The 24,786-nt window shown below is 37.6% G+C and overlaps 1 protein-coding gene across 3 annotated transcripts; it reads right to left on the bottom strand.

Annotated features, from left to right (window-relative positions):
* Positions 1-3,005: 3,005 nt before the first annotated feature.
* On the bottom strand, positions 3,006-9,315 carry LOC146657944 (E3 ubiquitin-protein ligase TRIM35-like). 3 transcript variants are annotated; one of them, XM_085427077.1, is made up of 2 exons: positions 8,177-9,315; positions 3,006-3,644 (listed from the first exon to the last, which is right to left on the bottom strand). In XM_085427077.1, exons 1-2 carry the CDS (start codon positions 8,951-8,953, stop codon positions 3,006-3,008), a joined length of 1,416 nt encoding a protein of 471 aa, XP_085283203.1. In that variant the 5' UTR covers positions 8,954-9,315. The 3 variants fall into 3 exon arrangements, with proteins under 3 accessions (XP_085283203.1, XP_085283202.1, XP_085283200.1); XM_085427076.1 differs by having other exon boundaries at positions 3,006-3,542; positions 8,069-9,315; XM_085427074.1 differs by lacking the exon at positions 3,006-3,644 and having other exon boundaries at positions 7,495-9,315.
* Between the last annotated feature and the right edge of the window lie 15,471 nt (positions 9,316-24,786).

The raw sequence follows: 24,786 nt of genomic DNA on the forward strand, positions 1-24,786 counted from the left end.
GATTTAAAATTCCCATTTTGTAAAGACTTTGCTGAGATTTGTTCTCTACTCTATCAAAGCATCTTCTGTAATATGCGGTTCATCAGAACAGAGGTTACATTTAAAATGGAAATTTAACAACGATGATTTAAAACGGAGTTTCTTCAAATAAATTTATCTAATCTAATTATGATTGTGCAACCCAGGCCACAAATATTATACTACAACAGAAAAATAAACGCCCTCATAGTGAAAGCCATCATAGTTAAAATTCATGTTCAAATGTATAACATGTGTGTAAAAACTCCTGTTCGAACTAGACTAAGATCATATTGAAGTGATTTGTGGGAATGCTCCTTTAGCGTAACCCTTCCCTCTTCCTCCATAAGAGCACATTAGCTTCTGATAAATTAAATCAGCAACATCAGAGAGCAGAGACATGAATGTAAAGCATCAGAGATATAATTGTGTTTACTCGGAAAATGAAGGATTTATTTCCCAAAGACAAACTGTGAAAACCTGACCTGAACTGAAAGTGTGATTATTCAGACTTTAATGACATTGAGTGATGTTATTTTTTTTTGTTTTGAGCCAAACTGGATTTCTTTACAGGAACTTTGCATTAAAGGCTCAACACACCAAAAATGGGTTTTGATCACATTTGATTGCTCATACAACACAGAAACTAATCATAGTGATTAATAATGAGCACAAGTTTAATAAGCTCATAACACTAAATTGGCTTTATTTGCTTTTCACAGAACAGAATTCACTTAACGTCTCTTAAAGAAGTAAATTCTGAAACTGAAGGTTTCTGATTCTTTAATCAAAAACTAAAGTTTAACCTCCTAGGACCTGGCATCCACATATGTGGACATCACATTTTGGGTTATTTAGACCAAAATACTCAATTTGCTCTACAAGGGCCTGATATCCACTTACGAGGACATTATACTGCTACTGTTCTATCAGAATTTTAAACGAATATCCTCATATGTGGCTCTTATTTTTCTTAAAAAAAAATAAGGTAAAAAAAAAAATCTGGTAATTCTTTGTTTTTACATTCATCAGGCCCCAAATATCAAAGAGAAATTAAAAATGCATGCTGTGGAAGAGTTCGTGTCTTAGGAGGTTAAAGAAACAACCGAGGTGTTGGATTTGGAACAGATGGAAGGATACGTGTGATGTACTACACATCAACTGATTGTGTTTGTGTTTTATTAAAGATGGTGGCTTTTCATTTCAAGGTTTCTGGCTCTGGTCTCTTCACTGTGCTTTGCTCCATCACTCTTGTGAACCTAGAACTAGTCCAGTATCGTATATATCTGTTTACAGTGGCATCAGTGCTACAAATGCTTCAAGAAAACAGTTTCAGCACAACAGGAAATTTAAAAAGCACCAGAAGCAAATTTTCTTTTATTTTAAGGAATCAATTAAATGTAAAAACAACAATAAAGCTAGAAATTTCTGTGATGAATGTGTTTAAACTCGCATTGAACTACAGATGAACTCGGCTCAGTCTTAATGTTCTGTTTTACCTGTTAAGTGAAGTTATTTCTAACATTTATGATTTACAGTTTAAAATGTGAGAAACTGGAAATAAAATGTTTAAAAAACCTTTGATGATATAAACTTTGTCTCCATCTTATGAGTAAATATAATATATGAATAAAACACCAATATTATAAAGTTGGAACTTCATCAAACATCTCTGCAACTTTGTTCATACAAACTATTTCCAGCTCTGCTCTGTCAGTGTAAATATTAAATTTACTGTTAAACAACACAAGTTAGAGTTTATAAAGATGAAGATCAGGTGTGAGAATGTAAACTTTATCCATGATTACATTTGATTTCTGCCTGGTAATGTTTCACATTGAGGATCAGATCAAAGTGAGAATCAGTGACTCCATCAAAACAAACTGCACAAGTCTTCTCTGATATGCAGTTTATAAGAGCTGAGCTTAAATGTGAATGTTGGTCTGAAAACAAAATCTGATTATGATTGTTTCAATAAAACAGCTTCAGCACAACAAGAATATTTAAAAACCAATAGACGCAAATAATTTCTTATTCTAAGGAGTCGGTTAAATATAAAAAGAACAATGAAAGTGAGTTTCTATGTTAAATAAATCTTAACTAACGACTGAATGTGTCTGAAAAGCTGATTTTCAGTCAAACACAACAACAACAGAATCACTGAATTTGATTTATTTCACGTCACACAGACATTTTGTGATTCTCAATAATCAAAAAGACCAAATAAAGAATAACATTGAGGTAAAAATCAAAGGTAGGACCTATTTTCATTCACTGAAACACTGAGACTGAGAGCAAAGTTTAAAAATCAAAAACCTGATTATAAAAGAGGATCAGAAGATTCAGAAATCTTTCAAACTGTGAGAGACGCCTGCTGCTGATTGAAGTTAAAAATATCGCAAGAAAAAATATTTTTAATCAAATCAAGTGTAGTTACACTGATGAGACAGTTTTTGAACTTAGAAGTCAAGTCTTTGATTTTTTTTTTTTTTTTTAAGTAGACGTGTTACTTTAAAATGGTTGTTTAACTGAAAACAAGATGGTGATAATCAGGATAATTAGGATCCAGTAGTTTTAAAGTTGACTCTTGCTGGTGTGACACAAGTTTAATCATTAATCCTTTTTTCTTTTAAGAAGTGTCACAGTTTACTGTTCACACTCAACAACTTTGAAAAGCAAATAAATCATCATTCAGATTTTAAAATTATCAAAAATATTCACATGAACAACATGAGAAATATTGAAAACATGAATTTAAAAGAAATATAAAAAGTAAACTTTTCTTTCAAAAACTCGAGTCGGTCGAGTGGGTCACATAAAATAGTTGCTTTCGGTTAATTGAACTGCTAATACTTCCACTAAATCAACAAAAAATAAATAAAACCTGATAATTAAGTTAGAAAGTTTGATGAATAATGTCCCTAAAATTAAGCTGCTGGACTGAAAAAAAAAATCAAAACAGTTAAAAAAAAAGAATCACTTTACAATCAAATCTCAATCTCACAGATTTTGATTTCAGAGGTTTTGGCGTCTCCTGCCTTCCAAACATGAAAATATGGGAAGAGTTTCTCAGTGAAAGTGTCTCTGTGAGTGTAGATGTGAGTCATGTCTTCAGGATCATAGAAGGACACCTCCCCCCTGTCATAGTCCAGCTGGACTCTGATCCTCTGGAGACTTTTCTTCACTGTCACAGTCTGACCATCACTATTAGTGTATTTTCCACTACGATGGAGTAAACACCAGATTCCACATTTTGGTGAAGAAGAACACTCTCCCTTCCTGTCAACTGACTCTTTAGCTAAACCCACATTCCAGACAGGATGGTCTCCCACCTCCACCTCCCAGCTGTGTTTCCCTGAGCTGAAGACCTCAGAGCCAAAAACAGTGGCATACTTAGTGTTTCTCTCTGGATTATCAGGAAGCTGCTGCTTTGTGTCTCCTTGTCTCACACTGGTCAGATCATCAGACAGATAGAGCCAGCAGTTTGCAGTGTTTGGGTCCAGAATGACAGGACTGAAGTGGACCTTCTCCTTCATCTTCTCCCACACTCTGAAGGACAGGTTGCCCAGGTGTTTGGCCACATCTATCAGTGCTCCTGAGACCAGCTGTGGATCTGACACTGAGCTCTGGGCTCTGCTCTGAGTACATATATGGTATATAAAATTTGTATGTAATGTATTTGTAATTAATTTTAACATGTTTATCATGATGAAGACAATCTGTGACAGGTGACAGTAATAATTATAGTCTGAGATTTAACAAAAAAATACGAGGGTTAGTTTGTGTCTTTTGGAAACGTATTACACAGGAAGTAGAAGCAGGATCAAGGATGAGTTAACAGCAAATGGCAGTGACAGCTCTCTGCAGACTGTAGTTTATATGACTCACTTTAAAGTTTGCCTGTTGTAATTATGAAATTAACTATCAAAATATAGCTGCCAAGCTAACAAAATCAAATCAGAAGCATCATGCACCACTTCATGTACTGACAAATTCTGCAAATAGAAATGCATGATGTTGCTCATTTCTTAATCGGGTTTATGAAAACATGTGAATGAACTCATGAAGAATCTTAATGTAACAGTGACCTGTGTCTAAATGAATAACATCACTTTATACATTGAGCAAACCTGAACTTTTACATAAGGCAGGATTGAAAGTGGTTTTGGAGAGCTCATTCACAAACTATGATGTTATAGTGATGATTCCCACAATTTCAGCTGCAGCCTCCTCTTGTCTGAAGCTTCTGCCTCCTGCTCTCCACTCTCTTGTTAAAAGACAATAAGAAGACATACATGACAAAAATAGTGAGCCAGAAACCAACAGATTACCCACATGATAGCCTCAGACTCCTCAGTGTTTCAGTGTGTCTGACCACCTAAAAAGCAGGTGTCCAAAGGCAGTGTTGCCTCACAGCAAGAAGGCCCCAAGTTCATCTTCATCACCTGGGCGGGGCCTTTCTGTGTGGACTTGTCATGTTTGTGTGGGTTCTCTGCAGCCTTTTTTCCACCTCCACTTGATATCTACAATATGTTATTTGTCTTCACCAGATGGTGCTGCTAGGCTGTCGTTCAGATACTCATATTATTTGTGTGAGTAGTTGCCCTCAAAACAAAAACAAAAAAGGAAAAGAAATAAAACATTTTAACTTCTCATGTTTTACTTTATCTTAATATGGCAAAAAAAAAAAAAAAAATGAGACCAAGAATGTGAAGTGTATCTTACGTATTGAAGAACAATGCAATCAGTAGAGGTGGGCAGATCGATCCAAGTATTGATAGTATCGATACCGACTCTGGTATTGCTATGGGATCAAGTCTACCATGATAGGATTGATGCTTTGTTTCTATCCCCACATATTTGTATTAAATTCATGCATTTTTTGGAGATTAAAATTATACCTCAAACATGCAGTCTGAGGTATAATTGTTACATGCCACGACTAGTGGCAGTGTTATTCCTCTGTTTCTCTTGTCTTTCAAGTGTAAGGCCTGTATCTATTGGCCCATTTAAAGTTAATTGGTATGTGTCTATTGGCTGATCTGTGCACAGTAGGTCAATCACTTGCCAGGGATCATTACAAAAGGGCAGCTGCCCAGCTGGTTGGACCTGCTTCTGACTCTCTCTGTGTTTCTGTGTGTGATCTTAAGGTGTAAATCTCAGCTTAAAGCTCACAAAACTATTTCAACACAGCAAACAGCTAAAACAGGAAATAACAGCAGGTGAATGGATTTAAACACAAAGTGTGGATCTTTCATCCGATGTCACGTAAGTGGACATGCTGTCAGGAGCTGAAAGCCGACACCTCACAGATTCTGCAGCTGCAGGTTTCGTCACTCTCAGACCAAAATTCACTGAACCAGCAGCAAAAGAAGATCAAAACTACATGTCTCATTTAAAAAACTGTTATGAATTTCCCTCTTACTTTAGCTGTTCTGCTCCCACCAGGATAAAAATCACACTTTTTGTAGAGCAGTGTCTCCTTTACATGCACTGTGACAGTTTCACGCTCTGACGGACACCTCCTTGCGTTCGGAGAGAAATCCTGCTCACGCGAGTAAATTGACTTTTAACAGCCCAAACGAGGACGGGGTCCTAATGTGAGTTACTCTGTGGCAGCGACAGAAATGCTGTTTTAAACTGTATTTGTTTACAATTTGAAAAATAAAGTTTGCTGAATTCATTGTTAACAGTTATTGTTTGTGTGCAGCGGTGGAAATACAGACAACTGTCACTGGATTATTTAATGTTGAAGAAATCCTTAAACCAGAGGATTCTAGTTCTGAAGCCTCTGCACTACAGTGACACCAGAGAGCAGAGACATTTTAACCAGTGGAGTTTTGGCCAGATTCTTTCCCTGCAGGAGAGCTTTGTGGGTGTTGGTCGAGGCCTGTACTGCCCTCTCTCCCCCTCTGAATGTGTGGTGGTTGCAGATGACACACAAGACTCAAACTTACAGACACTACAGCGACCACATCAGCAGCATCAGTTTGATTTGATCCTAAAGAGACAATTTGCTTTATCGCAGCAGGATTCTGGATTTGAGCTGATCAGACTGACACTGACCTGAGGTGAAAGTGAGATTAGACATTTTATTTGTTTATTTAAAATATTTACAGATGAACTTGGCTCAGTCTTAGTGTTCTGTTTATCTGTTAAGTGAAGTCATTTCTAACATTTAATGATTTACATTTAAAAATGGGATAAGTGTAAATGTTTACAGTGTAAACATTTTTACTAGAAAACAAAATCTGAACTTTGTCTCCATCTTGTGCGTAAATATAATATACAAATAAAACATCACTATTATAAAGCTGCACCTTCATCTGAAATCTCTGCAGCTTTGTTCATACAAACTATTTTCTGAGGTTGTAAACATACAGATTAGCTGTGAGAATGTAAAGTTTATCAATGATCACATTTGATTTCTGTCTGGGGTTAAATGTGAATGTTGGTCTGAAAAAAAGATTTAAAATGTAGCTGCTTAAAATCAATTCTTGATTTGATAAAATCTGCTGATTGTTTCAATAAAACAGCTTCAGCACAACAAGAATATTTACAAACTAATAGAAGCAAATAATATTTTATTCTAAGGAGTCAGTTAAATGTAAACACAACAATCAAAGTGAGTTTCCATGTTAAATGAATCTGAACTAATGACTGTGTCTGAAAAGCTGATTTACTGTCAAACACAACAACAACAGAATCACTGAATTTATTTATTTCACTTCACAGAAACATTTTGTGATCTCAATAATCAAAGAGAGCAGTTAAAGAATAACATTGAAGTACAAATCAAAGGTAGGTGATTCACTGAAACACTGAGACTGAGAGTGAAGTTTGAAAATCAAATTAAAACCTAATTATGAAACATGAGAAGATCCAGAAACCTTTCAAACTGTGAGAGATGTCAGCTTCTGATTAAGGTTAAAAACAACACAAGAAAGAACATTTTTAATGAAATCAATCAAGTGTAGTTACACTGATGAGACAGCGTCACAACTTAGAAGTCATTTCTTTGAATTTAGAAAACTTTAAAGAAGACGTGTTACTTTCAAATGTTATTTACTGAAAACAAGATGCTGATAATCAGGACATTTAAATCTTGTAGTTGTAAAGTTGACTCTTGCTGATGTTTAATCATGAATCCTTCTTTTAAGAAGTGTCACAGTTTGCTGTTCACACTCAACAACTTTGAAAAGCAAAGAAATCATCATTCAGATTTTAAAACTATCAAAAATATTTACATGAACAACATGAGAAATATTCTGAAAATATTAATTTAAAAGAAACAAGAAAAAAATGTAAAAGTTTCTTACAGAAACTCGAGTGGGTCACAAGATTATCACATGAAAAAGTTGCTTTGGTTTCATTGAATTGCTAATAGTTCCACTAGAACAACAAAATGAAATAAAACCTGATAATGAAGTTAGACAGTGTGATTAATAATTTCCCTAAAATTAACCCTGCTGCTGTACTGAAAAAACAGTTAAAATAAAGAATCACTTTACAATCAAATCTCAGTCTGACAGATTTTGACATCAGAGGTTTTGGCGTCTCCTGCCTTTCCAACACTGAAATATGGGAAGAGTTTCTCAGTGAAAGTGTCTCTGTGAGTGCAGATGTGAGTCATGTCTTCAGGGTCATAGAAGGACACCTCCCCCCTGTCATAGTCCAGCTGGACGCTGATCCTCTGGAGACTCTTCTTCACTGTCACAGTCTGACCAACACCATTAGTGTATTTTCCAATGCGATGTGTTAAACACCAGATTCCATATTTTGGTGAACCAGAACACTCTCCCTTCCTGTCAACTGACTCTTTAACTAAACCCACATTCCAGACAGGATGGTCTCCCACCTCCACCTCCCAGCTGTGTTTCCCTGAGCTGAAGCCCTCACAGCCAAAAACATTGGTATGCTTAGTGTTTCTCTCTGGATTATCAGGAAGCTGCTGCCATGTGTCTCCATATCTCACACTGGTCAGATCATCAGACAGATAGAGCCAGCCACTTGCAGTGTTTGGGTCCAGAATGACAGGACTGAAGTGGACCTTCTCCTTCATCTTCTCCCACACTCTGAAGGACAGGTTGCCCAGGTGTTTGGCCACATCTATCAGTGCTCCTGAGACCAGCTGTGGATCTGACACTGAGCTCTGGGCTCTGGCTCTGCTCTGAGTGTCTTTATAACTGCTGAGGAATGGCACGCTGTGTTTCTGCAGCTCTTCTTCAACAGCAGAGATGCTGTCTGACAGAGAGGAGATCTGCTCCTCAATCATCTTCATCTCTCTGCTGATAGTCCTCCCCTTCTGCTCCTCTTCCTCCCTCAGAGCTGCCAGTCTGGACTCCTCTTCCTCTTTCAGGAACTGCTGGAGCTTGTTGAACTCTGCTCTGATCTGCCTCTCTGTGGACAACAGCTGCTTCTTGGAGTGTTGAATCACTTTATTGTATGTTTTCTCCACTTGTTTGTATTTGTTCCTCTTGTCCTGCAGAGACTTTAAGTCAGATTTCAGCTGCTCCTTCAGGTCACTGACTGCTTCTTCTACAGGAACCACTTTGTGACTCTGGTGGAGAGAAAAGTCACACACAGGACACACAGCTCTCTGCTCGTCCACACAGAACAGTTTAGGCACTTCCTCATGTTTACTGCACACCACTGTTAATTTCTTCTCTCTCTTTTCTGTCTCAGATGATCCAGATTTCTGTCTCCCAGCAACTGAATCAGCAAGTTCTTTCAGTGTAAAGTTGACAATTGGATGATCCTTTGAAGATTTTCTTTTACAAATGGGACAGTTTTTGTTTGTAGTTTGTTCCCAGAATTTCTGCAGGCAGCTTGAACAGAAGCTGTGGTTGCAGCTCAGAGACACAGGATCTCTGAAAGTCTCTGAACACACATGGCAGCTCAGAAAATTTTCAAAAAGTCTAAGTTTCTCAGCCATTTGATCTTTAAGTATTTTTAACTCACCAAATTAGTGTCTCTTGAACTTTCTGATTAAAATCCTCCAAACGTGTGTTTTTCAGCAGAGATCTGACTCCCTGTAATGGCGTCTCAGCTCAGTTCAAAAGTGTCGGAATTTACTTTCATTTTCATGAATCACGATCACGTGTTAAACTGAAACACGCACAAAACACTTGTGTCCGTCAGAGGGCGCTGTGTGTGTCATTCAGATAGTTTTCAGTTTGTGCTCCTTAAAACGACACAAAAGTGAAAAATTTAGAAAATTTTGACTTCTCCTTTAAAAAAAAACGAAACCTAAATAGAACATAAAAATGACACAAAGGAAGCTGTGGTGTTTCAGAAGTTCAAGTAGGAAAAGTCAGCATGTTCTCAGAGTTTTTATCTGCAGTTTGAACTAAAGTTGTCGTTGCAGCCAAAGACATAAATTTGGATTCATCACAGGGTTTAGATTGTCAGCCTGCCAGACCTCCGCTCTCACACTCAAAACAAAGAAAAATTCTTGACCCTCATGAACATGAGGGTATAATTCTGAGTAAAATGCAGCTGAAATACATGAAGTCAAAAGTTTATTTTCTCAAATAATACATCATTAAAATATGCTTGTATACCAGTGAAGTTAATTTCCTTTGACCAGATTCAATCAAAGATGACTGTATTACTGTAAACTGACTACATCCTGTAAGTAGTTCGAGTTCAGGGACACAGGATCTCTGAATGTCTCTGAACACGTTACAGTTCAGGAAAGTTTCTACACTCATCAAATGTCACATCTTTACAGCTTGAACCTTACAGTCCTTCAAGAAAGCAAAGTTGTTTTAGAGAATTCACCTGTTGTAATGGTCTTCTAGTTAATTAATAACCACCAAACACAATATCTGCTTTTACTACCTGGGCTGTGGCCTCAAACCTGCATAAGAGTTTAGACCTTTAGACTCCAACTTTCAAGTTTGTCATGAACTGAAATGTGATGAGCTGACCAGTGTTAGAGATGTCACCGAAATAATAATGAAAAACAAAGAGAAAAATCACAGCGAACAGACCAGAAATGCTAATAATCAGAAAACAAAACTGATATAAACTGTTGATATGACATAATATGACATTGAACTGTGACAACACAGAAGAATTTACAGTCACATGTCACAAATCAGATTCTGGTCAAAGTCATGTTTAAGGTCCTACTGCCTCGAAGTTGTTAATCACGTCCACTTTCTTGAAAAATAATTAAAAAGACAAAAAACAACAACAACATTATAGAGCTCTTATAAATGCATTAAATGAAGCCAATGAAAGAAAAAATACAAAGAGTGAAGTGTTCAATAAATCAATACATAATATGACACAATAAGGATCTTATGTCTAAACTGAGTACAGGGATTGTGGTGTGAGGTGTAGATTTTCTGTATCTTTGTGTCAGTGAAGCTGAAACAGTTGTTGAAGGAAGTGTTTATCTGCAGGTCCAGTAGGAGATGCAGAGGATGGTTTGGGTCCATTATCCACAGCAGCAGTCATCAGGATGGAGGGATCCAATCAGGTTGTATAAACCGAATGAATGAAATATTCCGTTTTTTTACAATCCTAAACTCATTACTTTCACCAAACGTGGAGCAACGTGTGTAGGGTATACCGATTATTGGCCATGATTGTAGCATAACTATCCACACAAAACACAGGCTTTATTCAGACCATGACATGTGAATTAAGACAATAACTATGGTGTTATACTTGGTTAGAGTTGTAGGGACTCCCAAAAACTTCCTTGAGGTGACCGTTTTTGTGATTTGACACTATATAAAAAATGAATTGAACTTTTGTGTGGTTTTGACCTTTTTGTAGAGCAGTGTCTGCTTTACACGCGCTGTGACAGTTTCACGCTCTCGCAGGTAGCTCTCTGTGCTCGGAGAGACATCCTGCTCACGGGAGTAAATTTATTTTTATTTCTCTACAGGAACTTTGTGTTAAAGGGTCAACGCACCAAAAAGGGTTTTGATAAGATTTGATTGCTCGTGCAAGACAGAAACTAATCAGGATGATTAATAATGAGCACAAGTTAAATGAGCTTATAACACTAAATTAGCTTTATTAGTCCTGCACAGAACAGACTGATCTTGAATTCTCTTAAAGTCTCTTAAAGAAGTAAATTATGAAGATTTCTGATTCTTAAATAAAAAACTAAATCTTAAAGAAACAACCTAGCTGTGGGGTTTAGAACAAATGTAAGGATAAGTGTGAGCTACTTAACATCAACTGATCGTGTTGATGTTTTTCTGTTTTATTAAAGATGGCTGCTTTTCATTTGAAACGTTTCTGGCTCTGGTCTCTTCACTGTGCTTTGCTCCATCACTCCTCAGAACCTAGAACTAGTCCAGCAGCTTATATATCTATTTTACAGCAACATCAGTGCTACAACTGGTTCAAGAAAACAGTGTCAGCACAACAGGAGTATTTAAAAACCATCAGAATCAAATGTTCTTTTCTTCTAAGGAATCAATTAAATGTAAAAACAACAATAAAAGTAGAAACTTCTGTGATGAATGTATTTGAACTAGGGCTGTCTAAATTAACTCATTAATGCAGGTTAATCCATCATCATGATTAATCTGATTAACATTTTTAACGCAGTTAACCCATCTGAAGAGCAGAATGACTCAAAATCCCTGGAATGTCTCTGTCAACACATTTCGGGCAGTTTGTCCAAGTAGAGTCAAATGAGCAGTTGATCTGGTGACGGGCAGCTGAACCAACCAACTCAATATGCAAGATGACAAACAGCATGTTGGCCCTCTCAATGGGAAATCTGAGTATAAAAACAACAAGACTGAACAGTCGAGCAACATAAAGTATTATGCGCTTTGTGCAGGAAAGAATTGTTTTCACCAAAGCACTTCCAGCTCAAAATATCACATTAACGCGAAGCATACGTTAGTCGGGGATGCTGCTAGCACTTTGTCGCCCAGCTTGCAACAAACCACTCACGAAGCATCGGGGACTCAGTGAACCTACCTTGGACAATTTGACTGACACAATTGCCGAGTGGATTGCAACAAATTGCAGACCTATTAATATCGCCTATTAAGGACAGGCACAAGGACCATGACAAAAAATGAATGATATTTAATTGTGATTAATCAAAATTAATCCACAGCAATCCTGTGATTAATCTGATTACAAATTTTAATCATTTGACATCACTAGTTTGAATTAAATAAAACTACATGCTTGGTTAAATGTCTGAAAGAGGATTTTCAGGAAAAACAAACAATAAAATCACTGCAGGTGCTGATGAGTAAAATATTAATCAACCATAGACAATATGTTTGCTAACAAGAAGAAAGTTTAAAAAACAACCAAATGTTTACGATAAAGCTTTGCCACTGTAACTTTTCCCCCCATAAGAAAATGCTGACTTTATAATGAAATCTCAGTCTGACTTGATATCACAGGTTTTTGCATGTCTGCAGGGTAAAAAAAGATTCACTTGGTAAAATGAATAAATGCAGTTTTACTGACTTTTAATTAATCACTCATCTTTCTCTGATAATTATAGTAACTCAACATTTCTTAATAACTCCTGACAAATTATTTATTTAGACCCACTGTTTATGGAAATACAAGAAAAAGATGTTTTATTTGTCTATTTAAAATATTTACAGATGAACTCGGCTCAGTCTTAATGCTCTTTTTTACCTGGTAAGTCATTCCTAACATTTAACGATTTACATTTAAAAATGTGAGAAAGTGGAAATAAAATGTTTAAACGTTTTTCCGTAAATGAAAATACAAACTTTGTGTCCATGTTGTGAGTAAAAATAATATACGAATAAAACACCAATATAAGTTGGAGTCACGTGTTGAGCTGAAAGACGAACATATTATTTGTATGAAAGTTTCATTAAGAAATGTATGTATTATATGAACTTTGTCTCCATCTTGTGTGTAAATATAATATACAAATAAAACATCACTATTATAAAGCTGCACCTTCATCTGAAATCTCTGCAGCTTTGTTAATACAAACTATTTTCTGAGTTTGGATGCAGTCATTTGGATGGAGGAATCCAATCAGGTTGGTGACTCAGCAATGATGAATTGTGTCATCAAGCACCACTCCCTGTTAAAAAATATTAACATACAATTACTGTTTTTTAGATAAATGCACCTGTGCAGTAACTGCTAGGAAATTAAAGACAAACATATTTATAGGAAACAACTGCAATGCTTTGAAGAGCTTAACACACGAGAAGTTAAAGGAACTGAACATGTGTTGAAAGAAAAGGCAGAGGGTTTGGAGAACACGTGAAACAAGATTCAGCTGGACAGAAGTTTATTAAAGAGAAATGGGTTCTCCTCCAAGTTTTGTTCAGTAGATTTCACTTACAGATTCTCTCTAGTGATGTGAAGTCTAGAAGGTGTCTGCTCACAAAACTCATTCAACAAATATTTTGATCATTCATTTAAAGAAACAGCAGTGCACTGAAGACAGTACTCTTTCTAATAGAGTCAGTGTAAACAGATAAGTGCCGAGATAATGCTACAATGCACTGACTAACATGTCTAAGAAACCACAGTATCAATGTTAGGTTGCACAGTAAATGCACAGAGTCACATATAACTGTGTTAGGCCAATGATAATAATTTCATATTCATCATATAAATGAATTTATGAAACAGTGCACTAATTTAGGATTAATAAAAAACATTCAAAAACATGTTTGTTTTTTAAAATTCTGGAGAGATCACTGCATTACAAGAATGTGTACTCGATTAGTCTTTTCACTAGGCTGATGCTAGTACACTCTTAGAAAGGATGTGTTAAAAATGAAACAAAGAAATATGTTATTGCAGTAGTAACAATCTTTTTTTGTGAATTTTAACATAGCATGTAAAAAAAATGTGTAAAAATCTTAACAGTTATTTTCAGAATCCAACCAACAGCAGGACTGTTCTTCGTAGTTATATTTTTCAGCAGGAGATCTCACACTTTGCAGTGGAATTTAAAATCAGATTTCAGCTGCTCCTTCAGGTCACGACTGCTTCTTCCACAGGAACCACTTTGTGACTCTTGTGGAGAGAAAACTCACACACAGGACACACAGAAAAGTTTAGGCACTTCCTGTTGAATTGTCTATTTTTCGTAGTTGTATTTTTCAGCAGGAGATCTCACACCTTGCAGTGGAATTTAAAGTCTGTTTGACAGTGTGGAAATGTTTTCATTCATGACTGTTAAAAGCAAGTCAACCAGGCGATGGTGTTGTCGTAATACAATCTTAGAAGATCTTGGCAGTTTTGTTTCCATACAGAAAGAAAATGAAAGAAGAAAATTATATGTTGAGCTCTCAGGATTTGCTTTTACTTAAATAAAGTATAAAAATAACAGAAAGAAGGAGAAATCTGAGTTGTTTTAGTCTGCTGAGGAGGATTTCAACTGACAGATACTAAACCAGTTTTACAACATTTTTGTTTTTCAGCAACTGCCACAGGAAACACTTTCCCAGCATGACTTTAACAACAACATCAACATGCATAGAAAATAAAGAAATCTTTTTACATTTTTGATCAAATCCAAATCAAGACTGAACCAAAAGAGAAAGTGTAAAATGCTAAAAAAAAAAAGAAAAAAAAAAGAGCAGTCATGTTTTAATCAAGATGATTTAAAAGTCAGAAACAGACACATTGTTACAAAATACCTATCCCAGCTGTCATATCAAGACAGTCTAGTCTGCCCCAGGGCCAACACAAGGAGACAAATGACCGTTTTCACCCTCATTCACACCGACGGGCAATTTGAAAATCATCAGTTAACTGTGGGAGTAGTTGGTGGAAACCCAGGCAAACAGAAAGTCAGTTTGTGGATTCGAACTCAGGACTTTCTTGCTTCTTGCCACCACGCTACCATATTCAGACACAGTACAAGGTTTTAATGAATGTATCTGCAATATTTTCTGAAACTATAGTCTTGATTTTTTTGTTTTACTTGTGAACTAAGGTTACTGAAGCAAATCATATTACATATGAAAAAGTGAAACTAAATTGTGTTATAATACTGTTTGTCAAGTTCCTGGGTACCACCATCTCCCAGGAGGTGAAGTGGGAGACCAAGATCTTAAAAAGACCCAGCAAAGGATGTACTTCCTCAGACTAGTGGGGAAGTACAGTCTTCTACATGAGCTGCTGATCCAGTTCTACACTGCAGTCACTGAGTCTGTCCTGTGCTCTTCCATCACAGTCTGGTATGGTGCAGCCACTAAGCAGGAGAGGTGCAGACTGCAGCGGACTGTACAGGCAGCTGAAAAGATCATCGGCGCCCCCCTGCCCTCCACCCAGGACCTGCACCTCTCAAGAACCAGGAAACACGCAGGGAAAATCATCACAGACCCCTCACACTCTGGACACAGACTTTTTGACCTGCTGCCCTCTGGTAGACGGTATAGAAGCCTGCAGACCAGGACCACCCGACACAGGAACATATTCTTTCCCCTCACCATCTCCCTCCTAAGTCTCACACTGCTTCACACTGCTAGACTGCAATAGATGTGTGTGTGTATTGAGTCATTTACATATTGTTGTGATCCAGTAGAGACACCATCTACCGGAAACAAATTCCTTGTATGTGTTTGAGCATATACTTGTTCAATAAACGCAATTCTGATTCTGATTGTGTTGAGAAAATATCAACTTTGTCTCCATCTTGTGGTTTTTGCAGGAACAAAACTGTTCACAGTTTCGTCCACATGATCAGGTTTTATTGCAGTACATCAGGAGTCAGTGTTTGGTGAAATTATAAGTAGTGTGCATGAAGGTTGTGCTGTCCATTGGCAGGATGAGATCATTATTAAGCAACAACATTTTTTTCTGAACATTAAAGAGAAATCTCAGTTTCAGATTTAATTTTTTAATTTTTATTTTAATTTTTGTAATTTTGGAATCACCTCACAACATGCTGGGAAAGGCCTAGCAGAGCAGACAATGTTATTAAAGGAAAACAGAAAATCACCACTTCAGATCCACTGTCCCCTGCATAAATCAAGTCACACTCCCTCCCAGTGTTTCATAGTGCCTGGGACGTCATGGGCCAGATTGTAGCAAAGCCACTCCAGACAGAAGAATAACCAAGTTGAGCACAAGTGGATAAATAGGTGAAAACTACCTGGAGCCATTTCCTTTGACTGTGCTGGGTTCCTCATGTAGTTTGAAGTGACCAACAAAATGTTGGACTTATTATTAGTTGTTTTAGATATTGTAATGTTTTATTGTTTCTGTACTGATATATTGTTTTACTTAGTGATTCATAGTTTTATTCTCTGAAATGTTTTGATTCTATTGGCATGCTGGGAATTCACTCACTTTGTCTGGTGATAGAATTTGTTTACATGTTTGTTTAGTGGGGTTGGTTGGCTTCCTGCAGTTGTCAGATATGTCTTCTCATGTTTTTCCCATTTTTCATACAGTTTTAGTAATGTTTTTAATAAATAGCCAGTTACGGCACTTAATCTGTACTTACTGTTTTGGCTTCTTATTGAAGCCTCTGTGTCATTTACCCTGGTCTTACTGTTTTTATTTATTTATCCTATTTTTCTATTCCTTTCAAATGTGTCTGCTAGTGGATCTCTGTGACACCGGATGAGGCAAACAGAAACCTCTAAGTTGCTCTAATAAGTTTTCTTTGTCATGTACTGTGTGCAGTAGGCAGGAATGGTGGAACAAAAGGTGAACTTCTCCTGTCAAATACTAAAGTTGTTCCATAAACTACTCGTGTTTTATGCTTGTCTCTGTGCAGTGTGGACCACAACAACACAAAATCACCTAAATTGATTTTTGTTTCACGTTACAGAGGCAACATGCTGAACAGTTCTGTGATCAATATTCTAACATGTCAGCTAAAAATAAAATAGAAATGAGAGTTATAATAACTTTTGATTCACTGAAACACTGAAACTCAGAGTGAAGTGTAAAAATTTAAATTAAAGCCTTATTATAAAACATCAGAAGATCAAACTATCAGAGATGGCTGCCTGCTGCTAGTGGGGCAGAATTTCTTTTTAGCTTGTTCCCTGAATCTTCACAGGCAGCTTAAACAGAAGCTATGATGGCATCTCAGAGACACAGGATCTCCGAAAGTCTCACAACAACATACATGGCAGCATGTCAGGAAAATTCGTTTTGCAGTCCTGTTTAGGCGTTAAATGTTTTTAAAGAAATATTATAAAATCTGACCTTCAGCTCACATCTCTGCAGCTTTGTTCATACAAACTATTTTCAGCTCTGTGTAAATATTTCTGTAGGATACGTCTGAATTTTATTTTTACTCTTAAACAACATATGTTAGAGTTTATAAACATACAGGTGTGAGAATGTAAACTTTATCAACATTTGCATTTGATTTCTGTGAGGATCAGACCAAAGTGAGAATCAGTGACTCCATCAAAGCAAACTGCACAAGTCTTCTCTGATATGCAGTTTAAGAGAGCTGAGGTTACATGTGAATGTTTGTATTTACAAACCAACAGAAGTAAATGATCATTTATTCTAAGGAGTCAGTAAATGTTTACACAACAATCAAAGTGAAGTTTCATGTTAAATAAATCTGAACCAATGACTGAATGTGTCTGAAAGCTGATTTACAGTCAAACACAACAACAACAGAATCACTGAATTTGATTTATTTCACTTCACAGAGACATTTTGTGATTTTCAATAATCAACTGAAATGACTGAAATGAAGATGCTGCTGAAGTAAACATTGTAATTTTATCTGTTTAAACATTTTTAACCTGCTGATGAGACAGTTTCAGAACTTAGAAGTCATTTCTTTGAATTTGGAAAACTGTAAAGTAGACGTGTTACTATAAAATGTTATTTAACTGAAAACAAGATGCTGATATTCAGGAAAATTAAGATCTTGTAGTTGTAAAGTTGACTCTTGCTGATGTGACACAAGTTTAATCATTAATCCTTCTTTAAAGAAGTGTCACAGTTTACTGTTCACACTCAACAACTTTGAAAAGCAAGAAAATCATCATCATTTAGATTTTAAAATTAATAAAATATTTACATAAACAACACGAGAAATATTGTAAAGCTATCCCCCCACCCCGTTAAAATAAAGAATCCCTTTACAATCAAATCTCAGTCTGACAGATTTTGATATCAGAGGTTTTGGCATCTCCTGCATTTCCAACACTGAAATATGGGAAGAGTTTTTCAGTGAAAGTGTCTCTGTAAGTGTAGATGTGAGTCATGTCTTCAGGGTCATAGAAGGACACCTCCCCCCTGTCATAGTCCAGCTGGACGCTGATCCTCTGGAGACTCTTCTTCTCTGTCACAGTCTGACAAACACCATTAGTGTATTTTCCACTGCGATGCAATAAACACCAGAATCCATACTTTGGTGAAACAAAACACTCTCCCTTTCTGTCAACTGACTCTTTAACTAAACCCGCATTCCAGTCAGGATGGTCTCCCACCTCCACCTCCCAGCTGTGTTTCCCTGAGCTGAAGCCCTCAGAGCCAAAAACAGTGGCACTATAACTGTATCTCTCCAGATTATCAGGAAGCTGCTGATTTGTGTCTCCATATTTCACACTGGTCAGATCATCAGACAGATAGAGACAGCAGTTTGCAGTGTTTGGGTCCAGAATGACAGGACTGAAGTGGACCTTCTCCTTCATCTTCTCCCACACTCTGAAGGACAGGTTGCCCAGGTGTTTGGCCACATCTATCAGTGCTCCTGAGACCAGCTGTGGATCTGACACTGAGCTCTGGGCTCTGGCTCTGCTCTGAGTGTCTTTATAACTGCTGAGGAATGGCACGCTGTGTTTCTGCAGCTCTTCTTCAACAGCAGAGATGCTGTCTGACAGAGAGGAGATCTGCTCCTCAATCATCTTCATCTCTCTGCTGATAGTCCTCCCCTTCTGCTCCTCTTCCTCCCTCAGAGCTGCCAGTCTGGACTCCTCTTCCTCTTTCAGGAACTGCTGGAGCTTGTTGAACTCTGCTCTGATCTGCCGCTCTGTAGAGTTGGATGTCTCGAGACCGGTCTCGAGACCACTTTTACGTGGTCTTGGTCTCGTCTTGGTCTCGACGGACTTTTGTCTTGGTCTCGGTCTTGGTCTTGCTGTTTCGGTCCTGCGTTCTCAAATCGACATAGTGTTCGGGAGATTTGGAGTCAACCATCAGCGGAGCGGGGGGGTGGCTTACTGGGTTTAAGCCCGGGTCATTTTTTCAGAAGCCCGGGGTCTTTTGGAGTGTAATTTGTTAGTTAGATGCCTGACTGACAACTGTATAAAACAAAAACAACACACGAAGCACAGAGCGCACCGTCGTAAATTCCCCCTAATTTTGGTATGATCCGAGCTCAGGCACTAGGCGACTGAGCACAGCACCCATGTGAGCGAGGGAGGAGAAGCTGCTGCCTGCGAGTTTGCTGCAGACAGAGGAGAGCTTAAGTTTGACCAGGTACCAAAGCAAATCATTCGTACCGAACTAATAATGTAAATATGACGGTGTATCACAAAAGATTGATATCAAACTGATCACTTGGTTGCGTTACTTGCTCTTCGAGTGAATCAACAAATGGATAAATAAAAAGCCGAACAGCAATGCTGATTTTTTAGAGAGTCTTAGCTTACATTTCATATTTTCAGTTGTTACCCTCCACGGCTAAACAAACTCTCTAAATCGGTTTCAATTGTGTACTGATGTACACAACAATGGACATAAGGAGCTTCTTTCAAAGAAAAAACTCAGGTAGATGTTATTTTATATATTATGCTTTGGATGTTGTTTAGTATATCTATGCAAAACAAGAGGAATTTCAATACACAGCAGTATATTCACACTTGAAACCAGATATTTACATACACTTTATGGAGAAAACATAAAAACAGTTTTTTACTGTTAAACATCAATTTAGAGTAAACTTTTGTTTTAGATAAATAAATGTTGAAATATCTTTTGAATTAGTTAAATGTCAGAATAAAAAGAGGGAGCTGTCTATTTTAATCACTTTCATCAAATTTAGGAGCACATGTACACTAAGTTTATTGTTAATTAATAAGAAAACTCCAGACGATTCCATTCTGAGCTGAAGAAGCTTCTGATAGGTTAGTAGAGTCCATGTGAGTAAATTGGTGGCACACCTGTGGATGCATATAAGGCAAAACACAGAGCCTGTTTCTTTGACATGGGAAAAATCAAGAGATGTCAACCAAAACACCAGGAAGACAACTGTGGAGCTCCATAAGTGTGGCTCAATTTGAATACAATTTGGTGCCATTTGCAATTAAGAAATACAGATAGTTTCTCTCTTTACTCTTAAAGTTAACAAATATGTTTTTTATATTTATCAATCTAAAAAAATAAACATTTAGTCTGATTTGATGTTACAATTAAAAAAGTGTTTGTGTTTTTATCTGAAGAGTTTGTAAATATCTGGTTTCAACTGTATATTTGATGATGTTGGTGTTTGGCTTGATTGTCAGCACAAAGAGGGAGAGAGAGGAACAGAGAGGGAGAGAGAGGAGCAGAGAGGGAGAGAGAGAATGAGGACAGAACAGAGATGGAACAAGAGCAGGTGAGACACACATGTTAGTCAAATGGTTGTTTGCCAAAACTCATCAGAACATGTACCTAGTGTTTCTTTTTAGATACCATTTGTTACTTTTCAAATTCTATATTTATTAAGTTATGCAGGCTTGTTTGCACAACAAGGCTAAATAATTATATAAACTTTTCTCAATCTAAATATTGTACTTTGGTAGAATTAAAAAATAAGTGTAGTGCAGGTCTATGATGATTTTTTTTAGTGCTACTATCATCTAGTTCTGGTTCTGTCTTGGTTAAGTCCTCAGTAGTCCTGATTTTGAACTGTTGTAGTCCTGTTTTAATTCCGGATCAGTTCTGGGTCTGGTTGAATTGGGGTTTAGTCCCTGTGTCTTGATACAGGCCCGACTTTGTTCTGCCTTGCTGCTTAATTAAAAAACTAGTTTAAGGTGGCCTGCATAGAATAGCATCTGGCTGCAGTTTAAAGACTTTTTTTGTCTCGGTCTTGGTCTTGGTCTCGTCTTGACTCGGTCTCGGTCTTGGTCTCGTCTTGACTTGTTCTTGGTCTTGGTCTTGTCTTGGTCTCGATACCCTCTGGTCTTGGTCTTGTCTTGGTCTCGATACCCCCTGGTCTTGGTCTTGTCTTGGTCTCGGATTAGGCGGTCTTGACTACAAGTCTACTATGTCTGAGCATGTGAATTAATGGGATTACTTTGGAGCCTGACATTCTTTGCTCTTGGGCAATTTCAGCAGTCACTCTTTAAGAAGGTAACAAGATTTTCCACACATTTTCAGACTGAAGCGACAGGTATTAGTGATGCAAACTGCGCAGGGGTGTTTCCGTCATCTTAAATACATGAGTATAGGGCCCAATTTTCAAACATCTGTCTGTCAGATCAGTTGATTCAGTCTGAATGAAGCAGTGGAGTGTTTAAAATATAATCGGTGACCCACTGCTTCATAATAAATAACCAATTGAGTCCCAGTGTTGGAGGAAATCACAAGTGACATCAGTTGCCCAGAGTTATTATAAATGTCAGAATTATCCATCCATTCTTTTGCTTCAGCTTATCCTTTTCAGGGTCGCTGGGGGCACTGTAGCCTATCCAAGCTGTCTTAAGGCAAGAGACAGGTACACTAGAGATTTTGTTCCACACAGCCGTGTGATGTTATGTTTAGAGATAAATTTCCATCCCATAGATTTAAATCCAGGATGTATGAAGTGCCAGCTCTAGCTATTTATTATTTTTGTCCAGCAGAGGTCGCCTTTGTTAAGGAATTGAACCCTTCATGCTCATGGGTTCAGTTTCTGCAGCCTGATTAATTAAACAAAGGTCCAAATGCACAGAGATGTATTATATATTGTCATTTTATTATTTTTTCCATGTCTCCACTCATCATACGGTTGCTGGTGAGTGTTATAGATTTGCAGTCATTTTTTAAGACTATAAAACTCTCTATTCAATAAAGCTAAAGGTATAATAAATGTTGTTCAGTCATAGCACTTACATCCTTCATGTATGATTAATATCCAGCTGTGTTGTAATGCTCAAGTGAGAGCAAGTGAGTAATTTTATTTTGCTGCTGTAATAATGTAAATTTCCTGACTGCAGTATTAATAAAGGCTATTATATATTATATGTCACGTTGTATTCCATTATGCTGATGCAACACAGGGATTTCCCAACTTGAGACAAAGGTGTGTTCGATCTTTTCTGTTTATTTCCCATTATGGACAACAGCTGTACAATATACAGTATGATCAAGTGGAAACTACTTGATTTCCACTGTACCATCATTGTGGTGTTTTATTTTTTCACGTTACTGGTGGATTGTAGTTTGATGGTCGAATACTTTGCATTATTGTCATCTGAGGACCTCTAGAAGGATGGTTGTTCTGGTGCTAATAACCAATTAGGATTTAAATAAAGAATAAAGTGAAATGCTTCCTCTAATCTTCATCAGTGCTCATCAATGTGAAATATTATTTGTTAACCGGATTTCTAAGTTATTACTTTTGACTCATCTTGTTTTTACAAGGATCTGCCTTGACTGTAGACTTCAGAAAGATTACTGTATCTCTGTATACCTTACATACAGTCCATGGCTGAGTTTCCAGCAGCAACATCCAATAAAACCCAGACCAAAAAAGAAATTGTGTCAAATTAAAACAGGAAGTAACAAATATATAGAGTTGGAAGACACAACACAGCAACTTTACAGAAAAGGAAACACTGGTGAATACTGTGAACTGCAAAACTAAAAGTTTGACAGTAATAAAAAACTGATAACTAATAAAAAAAAATAAATGATTAAAAAAAGCTCTAAATCAATCCTCAAAACCCCAAAGCACAAAAGTACCAAACCCTGGGACCATGACAGTGATAGTTACTACAAGTGTTTGTTCATGTAGAGTGATATCAAAATGAGTACTGCCTGTTACTGCAGTGAAATGGAAGTGAAAACCAAGGAAGGCTCATCTTTCAGCTCCAGTGTTCATGATTTATTTATTTATTTATTTATTTTTGGAAGTGTTCATGATTTATTACCACCACTGTGATCCCACCAGGTCTCATTACCATCCAGAGGTAACTGAAAACCTTGAACACTGATTCTTCTGCCCACACCTGGAAAAACACACAATTTAAAAAATCTTTAATCCAAAAATCAATGATATCGTCTTCGTGCTCTTTGAGGAGGTACAAAATCATTTGCACTCGTATTTTAGAGCAAGAAAAGATATAATATACAGTGGGGCAAAAAAGTATTTAGTCAGCCACCGATTGTGCAAGTTCCCCCACTTAAAATGATGACAGAGGTCAGTAATTTGCACCAGAGGTACACTTCAACTGTGAGAGACAGAATGTGAAAAAAAAATCCATGAATTCACATGGTAGGATATGTAAAGAATGTATCCGTAAATCAGGGTGGCAAATAAGTATTTGGTCACCTCAAACATGGAAAATCTCTGGCTCTCACAGACCTGTAACGTCTTCTGTAAGATGCTTTTCTGTCCCCCACTCGTTACCTGTATGAATGGCACCTGTTTGAACCCATCATCTGTATAAAAGACACCTGTCCACAGCCTCAAACAGTCAGACTCCAAACTCCGCCATGGCCAAGACCAAAGAGCTTTCGAAGGACACCAGGAAAAGTATTGTAGACATGCACCAGACTGGGAAGAGTGAATCTACAATAGGCAAGCAGCTTGGTGTGAAAAAATCAACTGTGGGAGCAATCATCAGAAAATGGAAGACATACAAGACCACTGATAATCTCCCTCGATCTGGGGCTCCACGCAAGATCTCATCCCGTGGGGTCAAAATGATCATGAGAACGGTGAGCAAAGATCCCAGAACCACACGGGGGGACCTGGTGAATGACCTGCAGAGAGCTGGGACCAAAGTAACAAAGGTCACCATCAGTAACACACTACAACGGCAGGGAATCAAATCCCGCAGTGCCAGACGTGTTCCGCTGCTGAAGCCAGTGCATGTCCAGGCCCGTCTGAAGTTTGCCAGAGAGCACATGGATGATACAGCAGAGGATTGGGAGAATGTCATGTGGTCAGATGAAACCAAAGTAGAACTTTTTGGTATAAACTCAACTCGTCGTGTTTGGAGGAAGAAGAATACTGAGTTGCATCCCAAGAACACCATACCTACTGTGAAGCATGGGGGTGGAAACATCATGCTATGGGGCTGTTTTTCTGCCAAGGGGACAGGACGACTGATCCGTGTTAAGGACAGAATGAATGGGGCCATGTATCGTGAGATTTTGAGCCAAAACCTCCTTCCATCAGTGAGAACTTTGAAGATGAAACGCGGCTGGGTCTTCCAACATGACAATGATCCAAAACACACCGCCCGGGCAACAAAGGAGTGGCTCCGTAAGAAGCATTTGAAAGTCCTGGAGTGGCCTAGCCAGTCTCCAGACCTCAACCCCATAGAAAATCTGTGGTGGGAGTTGAAAGTCCGTGTTGCTCGGCGACAGCCCCAAAACATCACTGCTCTCGAGAAGATCTGCATGGAGGAATGGGCCAAAATACCAGCTACAGTGTGTGCAAACCTGGTAAAGACCTATAGTAAACGTTTGACCTCTGTTATTGCCAACAAAGGTTATGTTACAAAGTATTGAGTTGTATTTTTGTTATTGACCAAATACTTATTTTCCACCCTGATTTACGAATAAATTCTTTACAAATCCTACCATGTGAATTCATGGATTTTTTTTTCACATTCTGTCTCTCACAGTTGAAGTGTACCTCTGGTGCAA

The sequence above is a fragment of the Rhamphochromis longiceps genome, linkage group LG12 (assembly GCF_057381845.1).
Source record: "Rhamphochromis longiceps isolate RC_006_pf linkage group LG12, R_longiceps_female_GT1.1, whole genome shotgun sequence".
Classification (NCBI taxonomy): domain Eukaryota; kingdom Metazoa; phylum Chordata; class Actinopteri; order Cichliformes; family Cichlidae; genus Rhamphochromis; species Rhamphochromis longiceps.

What these genes read in the sequence shown, in the direction of transcription:
- LOC146657944 (XM_085427076.1), bottom strand. Translation starts at nt 8,953, where the DNA reads ATGGCTGAGAAACTTAGACTTTTTGAAAATTTTCTGAGCTGCCATGTG. An exon ending in GGGAGAAGATGAAGGAGAAG is followed by an intron (nt 3,543 to 8,068) that starts GTCCACTTCAGT and finishes ATGAAGGAGAAG; the next exon opens with GTCCACTTCAGTCCTGTCAT.